General features: G+C 34.9%; 1 protein-coding gene across 5 annotated transcripts in view; it reads left to right on the top strand.

Annotated features, from left to right (window-relative positions):
* The window catches only part of fat1a (FAT atypical cadherin 1a), a 194,763-nt gene that overhangs the window by 76,467 nt on the left and 103,552 nt on the right, over nt 1-14,744 (top strand). For all 5 annotated transcript variants that reach the window (XR_005633345.1, XM_039750959.1, XM_039750961.1 and 2 more), the window contains exon 4: nt 12,615-12,676. Coding sequence is in view for 4 of the 5 variants with exons in the window: in XM_039750959.1 (XP_039606893.1) it covers nt 12,615-12,676 (62 nt within the window). In the remaining variant the exon portion in view is untranslated. The remainder of the gene's footprint in view (nt 1-12,614; nt 12,677-14,744) is intronic.

Raw genomic sequence — 14,744 nt, forward strand, 5'->3', positions numbered from 1 at the left:
AAGTCGAGGCAAGTTTCAGAGAAAGTGGCTATTTAGCTTGCCTCCACTGGCGATGAAATGAACTCCTCCACTTTGTAATACTAAAATTACATTTATTTAATGCATTGAAGCAGAAAGCACTGCAGTTATAGCAGTTAGCATGATGGATAAAACGACATGCATCATTTCTAAATATGGATATGCAAGTGCTAAATTTGTCATTTGTATGTTTGTATAATTTCTAACATGTGACGAATGTAGTGAAAGCGCATATATGTCATGTATTTCAAAGGTACATTGGTGAATTTAGTACATTCTACCAGTTAATATTCTAATTCTGGATTGGTACACAGGCTAAGCAGTAACAAAGTCTCATCAGTCATACAAGATACATTTAAAACAGTTCAACAAGGAATGTTTTACAGGAGTTCTGAAGTAATGGATTAATATAAAGACAGGAGTTCTGAAGTAATGGATTAATATAAAGTTTGGACAAAAAAGAGGGACAGACTGGGTCAATTAAACTTCCAGGATTTTGTGACATTTGAAATTTGACGCATCTGTTACTCTTTGTATGTTTTTAACCAGTTAATGATGATGCAAATATAAATCTTACATTAGCAAAACTTCTAAGTCTAACAGAGTGAGTCTATGACAAACATGTTTTTAAAAGCATGCTGTTAGAAAAAAGGGTTTAAAGAGTTTGTTTAAATTAAAATTTGCTGAATTATCTTGGAATTCCACTAATCCTACAGAAAATATATAATAATGTTTGAATTTTTATGTTTAGTGAATGTCATTTTTAGTTACCTGAGAGTAAATGTCAGAGAATAAATGTGGAATGTGCACATGGTAAGATAAATTAGGTAGGCCATGATAACATCATCCTTTAAAAACCTTGTGCTGAAGTCCCCCCCCAAGATTATATCCCACACTTTTCATTACACAGAGTATCTCTGTGGCCATAGAGTATGCATTTAGCTGAAAACCTTGCCACTATGGACAGACTTCTACAGGGGTGACATGGCTGCAAGGCCCCCAAAATTAATCAAGATATATGAAATCTAGGTAGCGCTGCTGTCTCGCAGTAAGGAGACCTGGGTTTGCCTCCTGGGTCCTCCCTGCGTGGAGTTTGCATGTTCTCCCCGTGTCTGCATGAGTTTCCTCCGGGTCCTCCGGTTTCTTCCCACAGTTCAAAGACATGCAGGTTAGGCACATTGGCGTTCCTAAATTATTGCTAGTGTGTGGGTGTGTGCGTGTGTGTGTGTGCCCTGCAGTGGGCTGGCGCCCTGTCTGGGATTTGTTCCTGCCTTGTGCCCTGTGCTGGCTGGGATTGACATGACCCTGTGTTAGGATACAGCGGGTTGGAGAATGACTGTCTGACTGACTTGACTATATGAAATCTATTTGTTCTCTGCTTATCAAAGACATATTCCTGCCCTTAAACTGGCAGATCCAGTCCTGTGTAACTCCTTCACATTTGTTACTGTGATAAATCAGCTACTGCTAGTTGCGTGCACACCATCATCGCCAAGTTTATGCATCTCCAGTGAACTGCAGGTAACAGTATGGGCTGAATTACGGACAGAAAGCGTTAATTACACAATTATAGGGTAAACTACTACAAACATGACCTATAGTTTTAAGGAACATTGGTCTAGACAATCAGAAATATTTAAATATTTAGTTTGTGTGTGTCCTGCAGTGGGTTGGCACCCTGCCCAGGATTGGTTCCTGCCTTGTGCTCTGTGTTGGCTGGGATTGGCTCCAGCAGACCCCCGTGACCCTGTATTCGGATTCAGCGGGTTAGAAAATGGATGGATGGATTATATTGCAAGATATGTAAATGTTATATATTATATATTAATGGATACATTAATTGTTTAAAACAAAAGAATACATATTTTAATGCTACAAAGATCGTAGTCTCTGTTTTTGAAGTGCCAACTGAAAAAAATGTGTATAAAATAAGTAAGACTGGTATGAAATTAAAAATTGTCTTAAATTGAAGGTGAAATTAAACTAGATTAGATGGATCAACATAAACCCTGGAGGCTGCTAAATGAATCCTATGAAATAATTAATTCTAAATATAAATACACATTTTGTCATAAATATTAAGCTTTTCATTAGACAATCATTTTTTAAACACCTCTAATTCTAAAATGAGTGACTTGGGGGCAGCAACATAGTAAGGACATGGATAAAGTTTGCATGTTTTGTTGGTGAAAGTCCAAGTGACTAGCCAAGCTAAATATTCTCATTAGTGTTGCACCTTACGCTTAGGCTTACCTGGGACGTAGTGAACTTTACATGTGTAGCATAATAATTGTAGAGAATGGATTCTTTGCATAAGAAGAGAAATTGCATCATTAAAACCATCGTTATGTTTAAGGAAAAATCTCATTTTCCTTTTGTTACTATAATAGACATTAATTGTAAGAAGTACCAAAAAGCTGATATTCCAACTTGAAGAGCTTTCAGAATCCTTCATATACTCCTAGTTTACTGTTTTTTGTAAACGATTATGTCCATATCATTTCTTAGTTAAAATGCTGAGGATGTGTTTATGTACTGGATGTACCCATATATTAGACTAAACAGTAGAATAATGTACAAATTTCCTTATCAGTTTTTATATGTTACTGAAATATTTAACAGTAGTAGGCAGAAATTTGGAAATATTATTTATTTGGGCATTATTATGAATTTACTCTGGTATAAAACATTTGGAAGTTTACAGCTTTATTTTTAAATGGGCTGGGTCATTTTGAGATCTTTTCCTTAAATGCTATCATCTGTCTATTTTTTAACTGTGGGCTTAACATGTTATGTTGTTTATTTCTGTTGGCATTCATTCTTTAACTAAACTCATAAACTGTCACTGTCTTTGTGGAGTTTGTCTTGTTGTACCACTCTTGTGCACCACTCTTCTTTAAAACTACAGCAGACTGTATCCAAATGCTATGCACAGATAGCTTTCCTACACTGTACCTGTGCATCATAACTTGTCTCTGTGCCTTTAGTAGTTCTCTCCATATTTAAAAAAGCACTCCAGACACAGAGGTGCAGTTGTTAAAATGTTGCTGCCACACTGCCCTAGACCCTGTCATAAGGCTGTGGTAATAACAGTTTTCCTCCCATATTCCAAAGAATTGTAAATTAGGTTAACTTATTACTTATATTAGTATGCCTTGTAGACCAGGGTTGCCTTTGTAATTGTGCTGTTAGTTCAGGTTGGATGGATGATTATACAGGTATGTATGATAATAATGACTGCTATCATTAGAGGATATACAAGACCTGGAATACACAGACTCGCTCGATTTTGAATCTGAGTAAATTTGGTGTCCAAATTGCAATTTGATTACTTCTTTTCAAATAACCAAAACCAGATGGGCCTCAGTATTTTATTTTGTAGGTTTGCTGCTATAGTTGGTTTCCTTTATATGTACAAATCTATACATTTTTGTTAAATTCAGAATGTTCACTAAAAATAATTGTTTTCATAACATTTAAGCAATTACCTTGGCATTTTAATGTGATAAGCATCTTGTTATAGTGCACATGTGGAGCTATTCAGTGCTTCAAAGCACTGCCATTTAGAGTCAAGTCAGCAATGTCTCTTTATCACAAAGAACTGCTGCTTACTTTTGCCATGAAGATGTACTCCCTCGATGAGTTAGGATTTCAGAAAGCCTTTGGTGTGTTAATTAGTTACAGATTTGGATTTCTTTCTTTTTTTTTTTTGCTTGATGAGCTTTACTTTAGTCTGATAAGTACATACTATGTTGTGGACAAAAATGAAAATCTAACCCAGCTTTAAAGAACTTTCAAACAGTAAATGTATTTTCTGCTTTAACTTGGTAATGAGTTAAATAATTTCAGTAGCCCTTTTTTGTACCGATTTTTGAAATTTTATTGATAATACATAAGTCTTTGAAAAGTTTTTTTCACAATTTAATTACCTTTTGGCAATATAATTCAGGTTGTTTTGGTTTGTAGCTAAAATCAGGACTGCTGTTATTAACAACATAATTTTAATTACTGGCTGTTTTTTTTTATGTATCATCATTGGAAACATTCCCTAAGAACCCGCACTGTAAGACAATTAATTATTAACCTAGTAAAAGTATACTTTTAATGACAATGTTCACATTCATCATGGTGGTATCACAGAAAAGTGAATGCGTTTTAGTGGTTTGCTACTTAAATTTAAAATATGCAGAGCTAAAATAAAAAATAAAATATGTAGAACAAGGCTGCTAATCGGCTTTGGTTTTGAGCAGATGACAATAAAGTACTTTTTTTGGTAATTCACACAAAAATCCTCCATTATAATTTCTTATTACAAAAGCTGTGTAATATAAAATCTGAAACTAAAGATCTAATAAATCCCTCAATCTATTTATATTCCATTTTTCATGTGGGCTACAGTAATCTATAAATCTTACCAAGGAAATAATGAGTTACCAATCACAAACTACTGTATCCTGTGTGTTTAATGTAATGTTGACTTTTTGATCAGATGTAGTCACAACATTCCTAAATTGTCATTGCTTCATGACAATTTATTTTCTTGACTTAATGAAGAAAATAAGTTGCTGCTGACTAGACTGAATGCTTAAAGTTTGAGAATAGCATTTATCACATAATATCCTGTTGACATATTTTTTTTTTCTTTTTTTACAGCCAGTTGCATTTAACCCCTTTTTAATAAATAAAGGAACTACTCTTTTGAATGCAAGTGTTTATTAAAGTCATTATACTTGATTGTCAAATGACAACAGCTTTAAGCACTATATGTGCACTATCTATATCTTCAATTGTTTATTTGTTGTATCCATTATTTCAAGAGTACTTTGAGATGGGCGGTGGTTCCTCTTTTTCTCATTTTTCAGTTTTAGCTGTAGCTTTCTTACTGACACTCAACCTGTCGAACCTGCAGCTTAAAGCCTTCTCTTCATAGTTGAAAGTGCCATTTGCTTACTTTGACCACTGTCCTTTTAGGCACCTATCACACAAGCTGTTGACTCTCAAAAACTTTCCGTTGAGGCTTGGGGCCAGGCAGACCCTCTTCTGTCAGATTTTGTTGTGATTTCCAAGTTTTTTTTGATGGTACAGCAAACTGTACTCGCTTAGACCTTGTCCACCTTTGCAGTTTCTCTAAAGGAAATACCCACGCTTTTACCGTTTATTACGGTCTGTCTGTCTTCCTTTCTTAATTGCACTTTTCTCACCATCATTATGACATTATAAAATGCATTATTTTCCAAATAATGCATCAGAGGGTGTGTCAACACAGTTTGTTCCAGTACTGCTTATATAAAAATAGAAGGTTTATACATAATTTAACAAAAGTTGGGACAACTATAGGAACTGTTCACATCAGCTTTCAAGACTTAATTTACTTTTATTTCTGCAGAAAAGCTGTAAGTTTTTAGCTCATTAGCGCATAACTATGAAAAAGACATTATTAATACAGTATATTTATATTACTACAGGTTATTCACTAGGCTTGGACTTCTTAAATTTCAATAAAATCTGGAAAAATTAGTTTTCTAAAACTTTTGACTGATAATATGTCTTGTGAGTGTATATATGAACTGACCAACAGACTGCAGTTTGTGAGACTGAGGGACTGTGCGTCAGAAATGGTGGTGGGCAATACTGGAACTCCTGTCTCCCTTCCTGTTTACCTTCTACATAACATACTTCCAACACAATACCAGAGCTTACCGTCTAAAGAAATTTTCAGAGGACTCGGCATCAAAGGGTCCATTAATAATGGAGATAAGACAGAATACAGGAAAATTGTAGAGGAGTTTGTCTGGCATGCCAAGAAGTCTCTGAGGCCAGTCACCATTCAGGGGTACCTGTTACCTGGGGGTTCACATAAACAACAAACTGAACTGGTTTGGTAACACAGTGGTGCTGTACAAACACCCTGGAGATCTTATTATCTATAGATACAGAGGATCTGTTCGAAACTTTTTAAAAACCTGGCAGGATCTAATCAATGACATTTTAGGTCAGATCAGGTCAGGTTTGGTAATGTGCTTTAATTGGGACTCCGTGAGCAACCGCTCATTCGACAAAAAGTGAAACCAGTAATACCCAAGGGTTCTCTGAAGAGACACAATTCCCAAAGACTCCAGTCTTCTTTGTCTCAGGCCACTGGATAGCGTCTATATCTCGCAACCATATAGTAAGACAATAAGTACCAGGACTCTAAAGACTTGGACCTTCATCCTTTTGCATAGATATCAGGAGTGCCACACACCCCTTTCCAGCAATCTCATAATACCTTGTGCTCTTCCAATCCATCTACTGACGTCATAGGAAGTATCACCAGAGACATAAATGCTGCTGCCAAGACAAGTAAGCCTCTCGAGAAGATCGACACTCTCACAAACACAGACACACTGCTGATGACTGTTCCCAAGAGTTCATTAAAGGCCTGGATTTTCGTAAGGTTCTTCTTCTGATCCTTGTTAAGATTCAATCTCTGCCTTTTTCATCCCTGTCAGAACGTAATCTTTCTCTCTCTCTCTCAATGCCTCTCCTTGGTCTTTCTATTTTCTGCCCATTGAACGTTTATTCCAATAGATTCTGGCTGCAGATGCTCCAGAGCTCTTCTCTGTTGACAAGCTAATCAAGTTGTATTTGCATCAATAACATTTAGCAGGGTGTGCAATACATGTCAATCATATAATGCATGATCATGTCAAAAATATCCCTAAATACAAAAAAAAATAATTCACTGGAAAAAATTATTTCCTCATTACTACAGTTTTATCTTTATCTGTTTAATCCAGATCAAGGGGGCGAAAGTTTATCTGAACAGCACTGATTTCAGTAAAGGAAGCAAGGTACTAGTACATCCACATGTTTTCTATTAGTATTGATTGGCAAAACTTGCCACCAAAGCATTTTTCCTGGTGTTCGCCAAATATTTTATTATATTAATATCAATATTTTCCTGAATATTTGCAGTGTGACTAGTCTAGACAAAGTTTTTTTTCCCCCCAACACCCCCATGATGCTTTGTGAGGCCAGTGTGACAGTGCAGAGTCGTAGCAGGCAGTGTTGGAGAGAACAGTGACAGCCCTTCTCCCCCAAGAGTATTTAACGCTGATCCTAGTAATGGAAAGCTTGCAAATACACTTAAAAACAAAATGCATTCAAGAACACAAAACTAGAATTGTGTTGTATATTCATGTCTTAAAATTAAAGTATTTTGTATGGATTGTTTATAATACATAAGTCTACCTCTTTAATAATAATATCCAGAGTTCTGTGCTGATGAAGCAAACATGGAATGAAGGATCCATTTGCTTTAGTGTTGTGTTTATTTGGTAGCAGCGGTAGTGAACCAGCAAAAGGATTCAGAATAAAACAAACTGTAACTGTACTATTTAGTTTGAGAGAGTACCCTGTATCGAATCTGCATTGGACAAGTCTTAGTCAATTCATTCTTCCTGTCTGCCACCTTGCAAAAAATTTTATTCTGATGTTTAATTCTATTAAGTTAGCAGTAGTTAGCACTGCTGCATCACACCTCAGGTTACATTTTGGGCCACAAATAATTGCTCCAGCATAGTTGGCATAATTGTTGTTCTTGAGTTTGACAACATTTCCATCATTTCCTCAGACTTGAGACTAATTGAATCCAGCATGGTTTACTCATTACCATTCTGCACAAAATTAGCGATTATGAATTTATCTTGACCATCACTAAAAAAAACACAAGGTAAGTAAAATATATAAAAAATATATTTCTTGGTATAGTATTTCATTAAGCCCCACTCATGCACATACTTGTACTCAAATGGAATTACTATGTCATTGTTACTTGTTTTTTTTTTCAAAAGCCCATAATTTTGGATATATTTATTCTAAATCATTGAACCGTTTTCCCTATAGAATCGAACTTAAGCCCACAACTGTGCTTCTAAAAGTGCTTCTATCTAGAGCTGTACAATAACATATTTTTGATTATTATGCAACATTTTGAACTTCTCAGTAATTATAATCCCTTCACGGTTCATTTCAGCCTAGAGACCTACTAGGCTTCATTCCTGCATTCCTTCTGAGAGCCTGAATTATTGTCATACAAACAAAACAAACAGGCAAGTGACATAAGAATAGGATAGATAAACAAGTTTTTAATTTTGTTTGTCATGATATGTGTCCATATGACTTTGTCTCTGGAAAAGTTTTTATTGAATGTATGCAGTAATCCATTGATATTTAAAGGTACACATTTTGGCAGACAGCTTTGTGGGCATTCAAGCAGAACTTGACAGCTATTTACTAGTGCTTCATGAACATTGCAGAACCACTCCAATACCATAATGGAAGACACCTGAAACTTTCCAAGAATAAGCCACTAGCAGAGCTAGTAAAATGTTATCAAATTTCTTGTCAGACTATTGCTAGTATGATATAACAGTTGAGAAAGAGTAGATCCTTCTTGGTGAATGTGCACTGAGTTGTGTAAAACAGCTCTCTTAGTTTTAGTCTGAAAATACGGCTTTGAACGCCCTCCTTTGGCAGCTGTGTTTAACACCTCAACTTTTGCTGGCAGTGGGCCTCTCTTTTCTTCTTTTGCCTGGTGGTTCAGTTGTAGATCCTGTAATTTAGTTTTGAAAGTTTTTTTTATGTGCAATCGTTCAAGGTTCCATTTTTATGTTTGCTTAGTGTGGCAAGGAAAGCTACAAGTAACTAAGGGATGTTGGAATGTAATGTTATTGTGATTCAGTTTTTTGTAGTGCTGGTTGTTCTGGTTTAACTGTAATTATGTTTGACCATTAGATTAAATTGTGACTGCAATAGTTCTTTTCGTGTCAGCAGATTTATCTGTAACCTGTAGTCTTAAAATGTTGTGCTCCTTAACTGATTCTGCTTTCCTTTTGTGCAGAAGAGGATTGTGCTTGTGTAGGATGTTTTGACTTATAATGATGACATTATGAACTAAGATGTTCACTACATTGTAATGTAAACAGCTAATACAATTTAGCCACTGTTTTCAATATAGACTTATATTTAAAATATTTGTAATTATATGATGACTAATTGATTTTTGAATAAGAGTTATCTATAATTACATTTCAGCAAGTCAAAATTAAAACTGTAGGTATTTGTAGAATTACAGATTTGTCCAGCTACATTTTGACTAATAACAATTGCAATTTAAATATCTAAAAATACTTTTAGCATATCTTTCTAATTAAGAGACTTGCAGACATCCTTGGGAAAGCAAGTACCTTATAAAGAAAAATAAGAAAAATATCATTATAGAGTAGAGTATTCCTGTAGTTGCTCCAGTTAAATAAATCAACTTTAAATTTAAATTTAAAGCAACAATCTGTGGTACTAATGCCAGAAGTGTAAAATAACAAATAGTACAAATACTATATTACTTTAACACATTTTTCAGTTGTTTGTACATGCTTTTCCAAGGGAGTCCATAGGTGCCAGCAGGCTGCTTTCTCTGAATGTCACAATATTAATATTACCCAGCCTCTTCCCATTGGACACTACCAAAGTAATAAAACAAGCCTGCCTACAAGCTGCCTGCCTCCTCCCTGCTCTTTTACTTTGCTCATTGCTCACACACTGTTATGGTCTTAACTGACAGCAAGGTATAAAAGCAGCCTTGAAACGGAGCAAACTTCTGAGCCACATGTGCTGAAACAGTGCATCGCTTCACTTTTATTACTTTTTACTTTTTTCCATGAGCAGTGCCTCAGTAAATCACAAGTACGTAATACAATGTTGCATGGGTCTGGTAGCACTCAGCTGGTGTCCCTGCACTTCAAACACATTGTGATGTGTATTTAAATATCAGTTGCCCAAGTAGGTAGTGGTAGGATTTTTTTTCAGCTGCTGGTGTTTGTTCTTGCTCTACAGCCATTGCTGTAATATTAATGTATAAAAATATAGTCCACAATGTGCATGTATAAAGCTTTGAATTGATAACCCTATTTCAAAAATATTCAAATATTTACTGATTTTCAATTAGAATATTCAAACCTTATTTTTTGACTTATTTGAAAGCGTTAATAAACAGCCTCGTGAAAGTTATATAAAGATTTGTCCTGTCCTGATGCCAATGTCTGTGAAGATTTGTAGAAGTTGCGAGCATTCCCGGATGAAGACATTTTCCAACCCAAGAGAAATCACATGAACAAAAAGGCATAGGACAAGATCATAAATTCTGAGAAACTGTAATCTGATGAGCGTAATTGTAATCCAATTGTGCAGTGTAGTAGTGAAACAAAAAGAAATTACTGATTGCGATCCTACCTGCTTCTTATGTCTCACTTTTAAAAGTAGCACCCTTATCTTTCACCCAGCAGCCCTTGCGTCCAAGCTGTTCAATGATGCAATGCTCCAAGGGTTGCAGGGATTTGCAGTTGATTTAATAAGCACAGCTACAATGTTGTCTAAGGTTTTCTGTAATAGCTCACTAAACTCGCAAAATAATTTCCACTTAACTATTGATGATAAACCCTATCTATCTATCTATCTATCTATCTATCTATCTATCTATCTATCTATCTATCTATCTATCTATCTATCTATCTATCTATCTATCTATCTATCTATCTATCTATCTGTATGTCTATCTGTCTGTATGTCTATCTGTCTGTCTGTCTGTCTGTCTGTCTATCTATCTAATAATTCTTTACATTTATATAATGCTTTTACATAGTGAGTGGGAGACCACTTAAACCATTACCAATGTGAAGCATCCACCTGAACGATGTGATGGCAGCCATTTTGCAGCATTACAATCACCACACATTAGCTGTTATGTGTTGAAGGGGTGAGAAATAGTCATTTGGAGGCAGGGAATGATTAGGAGACCAGAATGACTCACCATTGTGGGCAATTTAGCAAGGACATCGGTATACACCCCACTCTTTACGAAGGATCCCCAGGGATCATTTATGATCACAGAGAGTCAGGACTTTTATTTAATGTCTGATCTGAAGGATGGAGCCATTTTTACAGCACAGTGTCCCCGTAACTGCACTGGGGCTGCTAACACCTTTTCCAGCAGCAACCCTAGCTTTTCCTAGTTTTATTATAGTTTCTGGTACATTGAACTACTTTCTGGGTCAGGAATGCCCCAATACAACCCAAGTCCTACTGCTTCAGATCCCTGCATTTCTCAACCCTATGCTTTATTAAGGGGCCAGGTCCCCATTTCTCTTTGGATCCAATTCCATGATGATAAATGCAGAGCTCTCCTTGTGTTTATACTCTATGGTTTAAGTAACACTTCAAGCTTTCTGCCAGTTCCTAGCTCTCCAGTGTCCTTTAAGTAATCAGCTTCATGGTACTATGGCGGTATGACTTCAATAAATGATCATATCACTTTATATTATACTGAGTGTTGATTTTTATGTTTAGAATGTGGAAAACCCTATAATGGGTGCCTACGATCACCGTTATAGAGCCTTGTCTAAATTCTATGGACTTTACTTTTAAATGGCCGTATTACTCATGGCTTTGCATTGCCATATAGTAACTGGGTGCTACTCTTCCAATGTGGAACACTGAATATATGTTTGTGTATATTTTTTATATACATAATTGTAGCACTTTCTTTTTAATTTTATTGCTATATTTACTGAATTTCATTTATTCAAAACCAAATTTAAGACTTAGTTAAGTCTTTTGATACATTCGAGTTTGTGTGCATTTCAGTGACAGTACTCTGTTGGTCTCTGCCTTACATCTGTACTAACATTAGCAGGTTCACAAATATAAAAGGATAGATATCACAAAGGGTTTTAAAAAGAGATTTTTTGCATAATCATTGTGAATGGTTCAATTTTTCTCAGCCAAGCAGACTTTCAATGTATAATTCTACTAAGAATTACGAGTGCACTCAAAATTCTGTAAATTTTTCTATGGCTTGTGGATGCTGGATTAGTTGCCAGGGAAACTGTACATCTTAATTGTCTATGACATTGATTTGTATGGCAAATAGTTTTAAAATGGTTGGATATTGCAGTTACAATTTTAAATTATAGTGAGATTTTTCTCTTTTTGATTAATGCCAAGGATTGCTGTATAGCTTTGCAAGGTTACATGGTCTGTACATATTTGGCTGCTAATTTTGCACAACTTTTTATGTTTTTATAAAATTAATGTTGAATTGCTTAAAATACTCTTGAAATTCTGTTGAATTAATTAATCTTAAATCCCTGATGTAGGAAGTAGTATTAATTAAATGTTGATTTTGTAAATTGTTTTTGTTTAGACAAAGATTAAAGTGTGGCTTTGCCTACCCATTGTAAGCAATTCAGTGTGCCTTAATTTAGAAGCTGTCAGTAGTGGTATGAATCCAAATAACATACTTGGCCTTTGTGTTAAATTTAGCACATCCTTGTTGTATTTAAATGGACAACACTACATGCACTTGATGAACAAATGTACTTAAAAAATAGTGAGTGTACCTTTCTGGGACACTTATTTAAAAAAGGCAGCCAATATATATCCAGTGTTGACAAAGCAACCAAACTGAAGAATAATTAAACATGGAATTGTGCATATTTCTTTTGATTTTGTGTATTGCATGGCATATTTAAACGCTGTGGTTTTGTTTTTTATCATAGGCCTGGTTACAACTACTTCACGAAAACTAGACCGAGAACAGCAGGCAGAACACATACTTGAGGTAATATTTTTTCTTATTGTAAATTGCTAATTTATTATCATTTACTGGAGGTGCAGACTACTTGACAGAACATTTTGTATGAAATCCAGTGTAAAAGTCACATTCCATTAAGTTAGAAGTACAATATGTAATCAGTCTTACTATCAAATAAGTTTTAGCATTATTTACAGTATAAACAAGCTTGCTCATTTATTCCAAAACATGCACTGATTATTATGTATTTAATTTGTCATTTTTGTTAATAAAATCATGAAAGTTTTAAACTTGTGTGTGGGCCGCAGTTTGCCCATCTTGCTTTAGACAATTAAAGCAGAAAATATTGTAGAAAGTGACAGTGACACTGGTACATGGCATGTATTTAAAGAACAAAGCAACTGAGGACCAAAAAGGTGTTTATTTCTCAAAATGTAGATTCTAATGTCCTTATCATCTTATCCAGTTGTCCATCTTGGCCTTCCCTGTTTTTTCTATATGATTAGATCCAGTTCACCATCTTCTCTATAGACAGTAATAAACATCTTTGTATGCAATGTTCAGTTTCTCAGCAGTCTGTCGCATGAAATAGCATTCTTTCTGCAAATAAGAATAAACAAACATGTTTCTGATATGTTTTTTTGAGAAACTTTATTACCTTTAAGACACTTGATGGAATTGCGGCTAAAAATGGGTCTTTGCAGCCATATGTGAATATCAAATTAAAAATCTTGTTTTTTTAAGCAGTAATGGCCATTGTACACAGTAGTAATGCCTTGGTAATGTTTTAAATCACTTTAATGATATCAACAACTAACATGAAAAAGTTGAGTGACCCCAAACTTTTGATTGGTAGTGTATTTACTATGTTGACTCAAATCACACAACAGTCAAGATACAAAGCATTGTATCACTACTAACATGAATCATTAGGCTTTGTATAGCACCCTAACCTCTTTAAAGTTGAGTTTAAAAGCTGTAGTGATGCTGTTGTTTCTTTGTTATAATATTTACAAAAGAATTTACAGACATTGAGTAACATTAATCAAAAGACAAAGCTTACAAAATTAAAAAAAGAGGTTTTCAACAGGCTAGAAGACAAAAAAATGTTCATTTGTATTATTATATGTGAAACTGGAAATTTTAACGCATAATATTGCAATATACATGTAGTCTCCAGTAACCCAACTATTGCTTCTGACTTCACAATTCTAACTCCATTACTTATCATAAGACCATACTTTTATATATTTAGATTTTGCTGTGATGAATATTCCGTTTAACTTTTCTGTCGTCATATTACATGCACTGCACACATTTGTAGGTTTTGTCTGTCACTGAGATGTCTGGCTGGTTTATGCCAGGATCTACATAGTTTTTGGAATACAATCTGCTGAGCAAGCACAATAACTTGTAATGGTTTTCCTTTAAACATCTTTGTACTGTTTTAAATGCAGTTATGGTTGCATGTACACAAAGGCAGCTCTGTCTTATATTTTATTGTTTTATTGTTAAGCTGCCTTTTATCACTCAAGTATAATACAGTACTCTGTATTGTTGTGATTATATATTGTACATGACCTTTGGGTTATTACTACTTTGATAAGAAATGCACATTAATGCAACTTGTCATTTTATCAAGAAGAAATTAGTTAAATAATGGCTCATTGTCTTCCAGTGGTGTGGCAACTGATGAAAGAAAAATAACTTTCTATCTTGAACAGAGCTCACTATTTCTTGCACTTTCTCACTCACACTTATTTCCTCTTATTACGTTTCTCATCTCCACTGAGTTGCTTGTTCAATTTCATTTGTATTTTGTTTATTGTCTCAGTCCTTCTTGGTCTCTTTTTATTTTAAGCAGATCTTGGCTTCCTCCCTTTTAAAATGTCTCCATCACATGCATACATATTTTTGATTCTAAAAGAGACAGCAAAATTAGGATTAGGTACACATACACTGTAGAAATAATTCTGTTTGGCTGTGTGCGGAGATAACGCAATAGTATCTAGTGGGCAAAACCTGAGGTGAGTAGATGAATACGATTTTGGCAAAGTGACATCAATTACCTAAAGTAAAAGACAGATTTTTCATA

This window comes from Polypterus senegalus, chromosome 4 (assembly GCF_016835505.1).
Source record: "Polypterus senegalus isolate Bchr_013 chromosome 4, ASM1683550v1, whole genome shotgun sequence".
In the NCBI taxonomy this organism is placed as follows: domain Eukaryota; kingdom Metazoa; phylum Chordata; class Cladistia; order Polypteriformes; family Polypteridae; genus Polypterus; species Polypterus senegalus.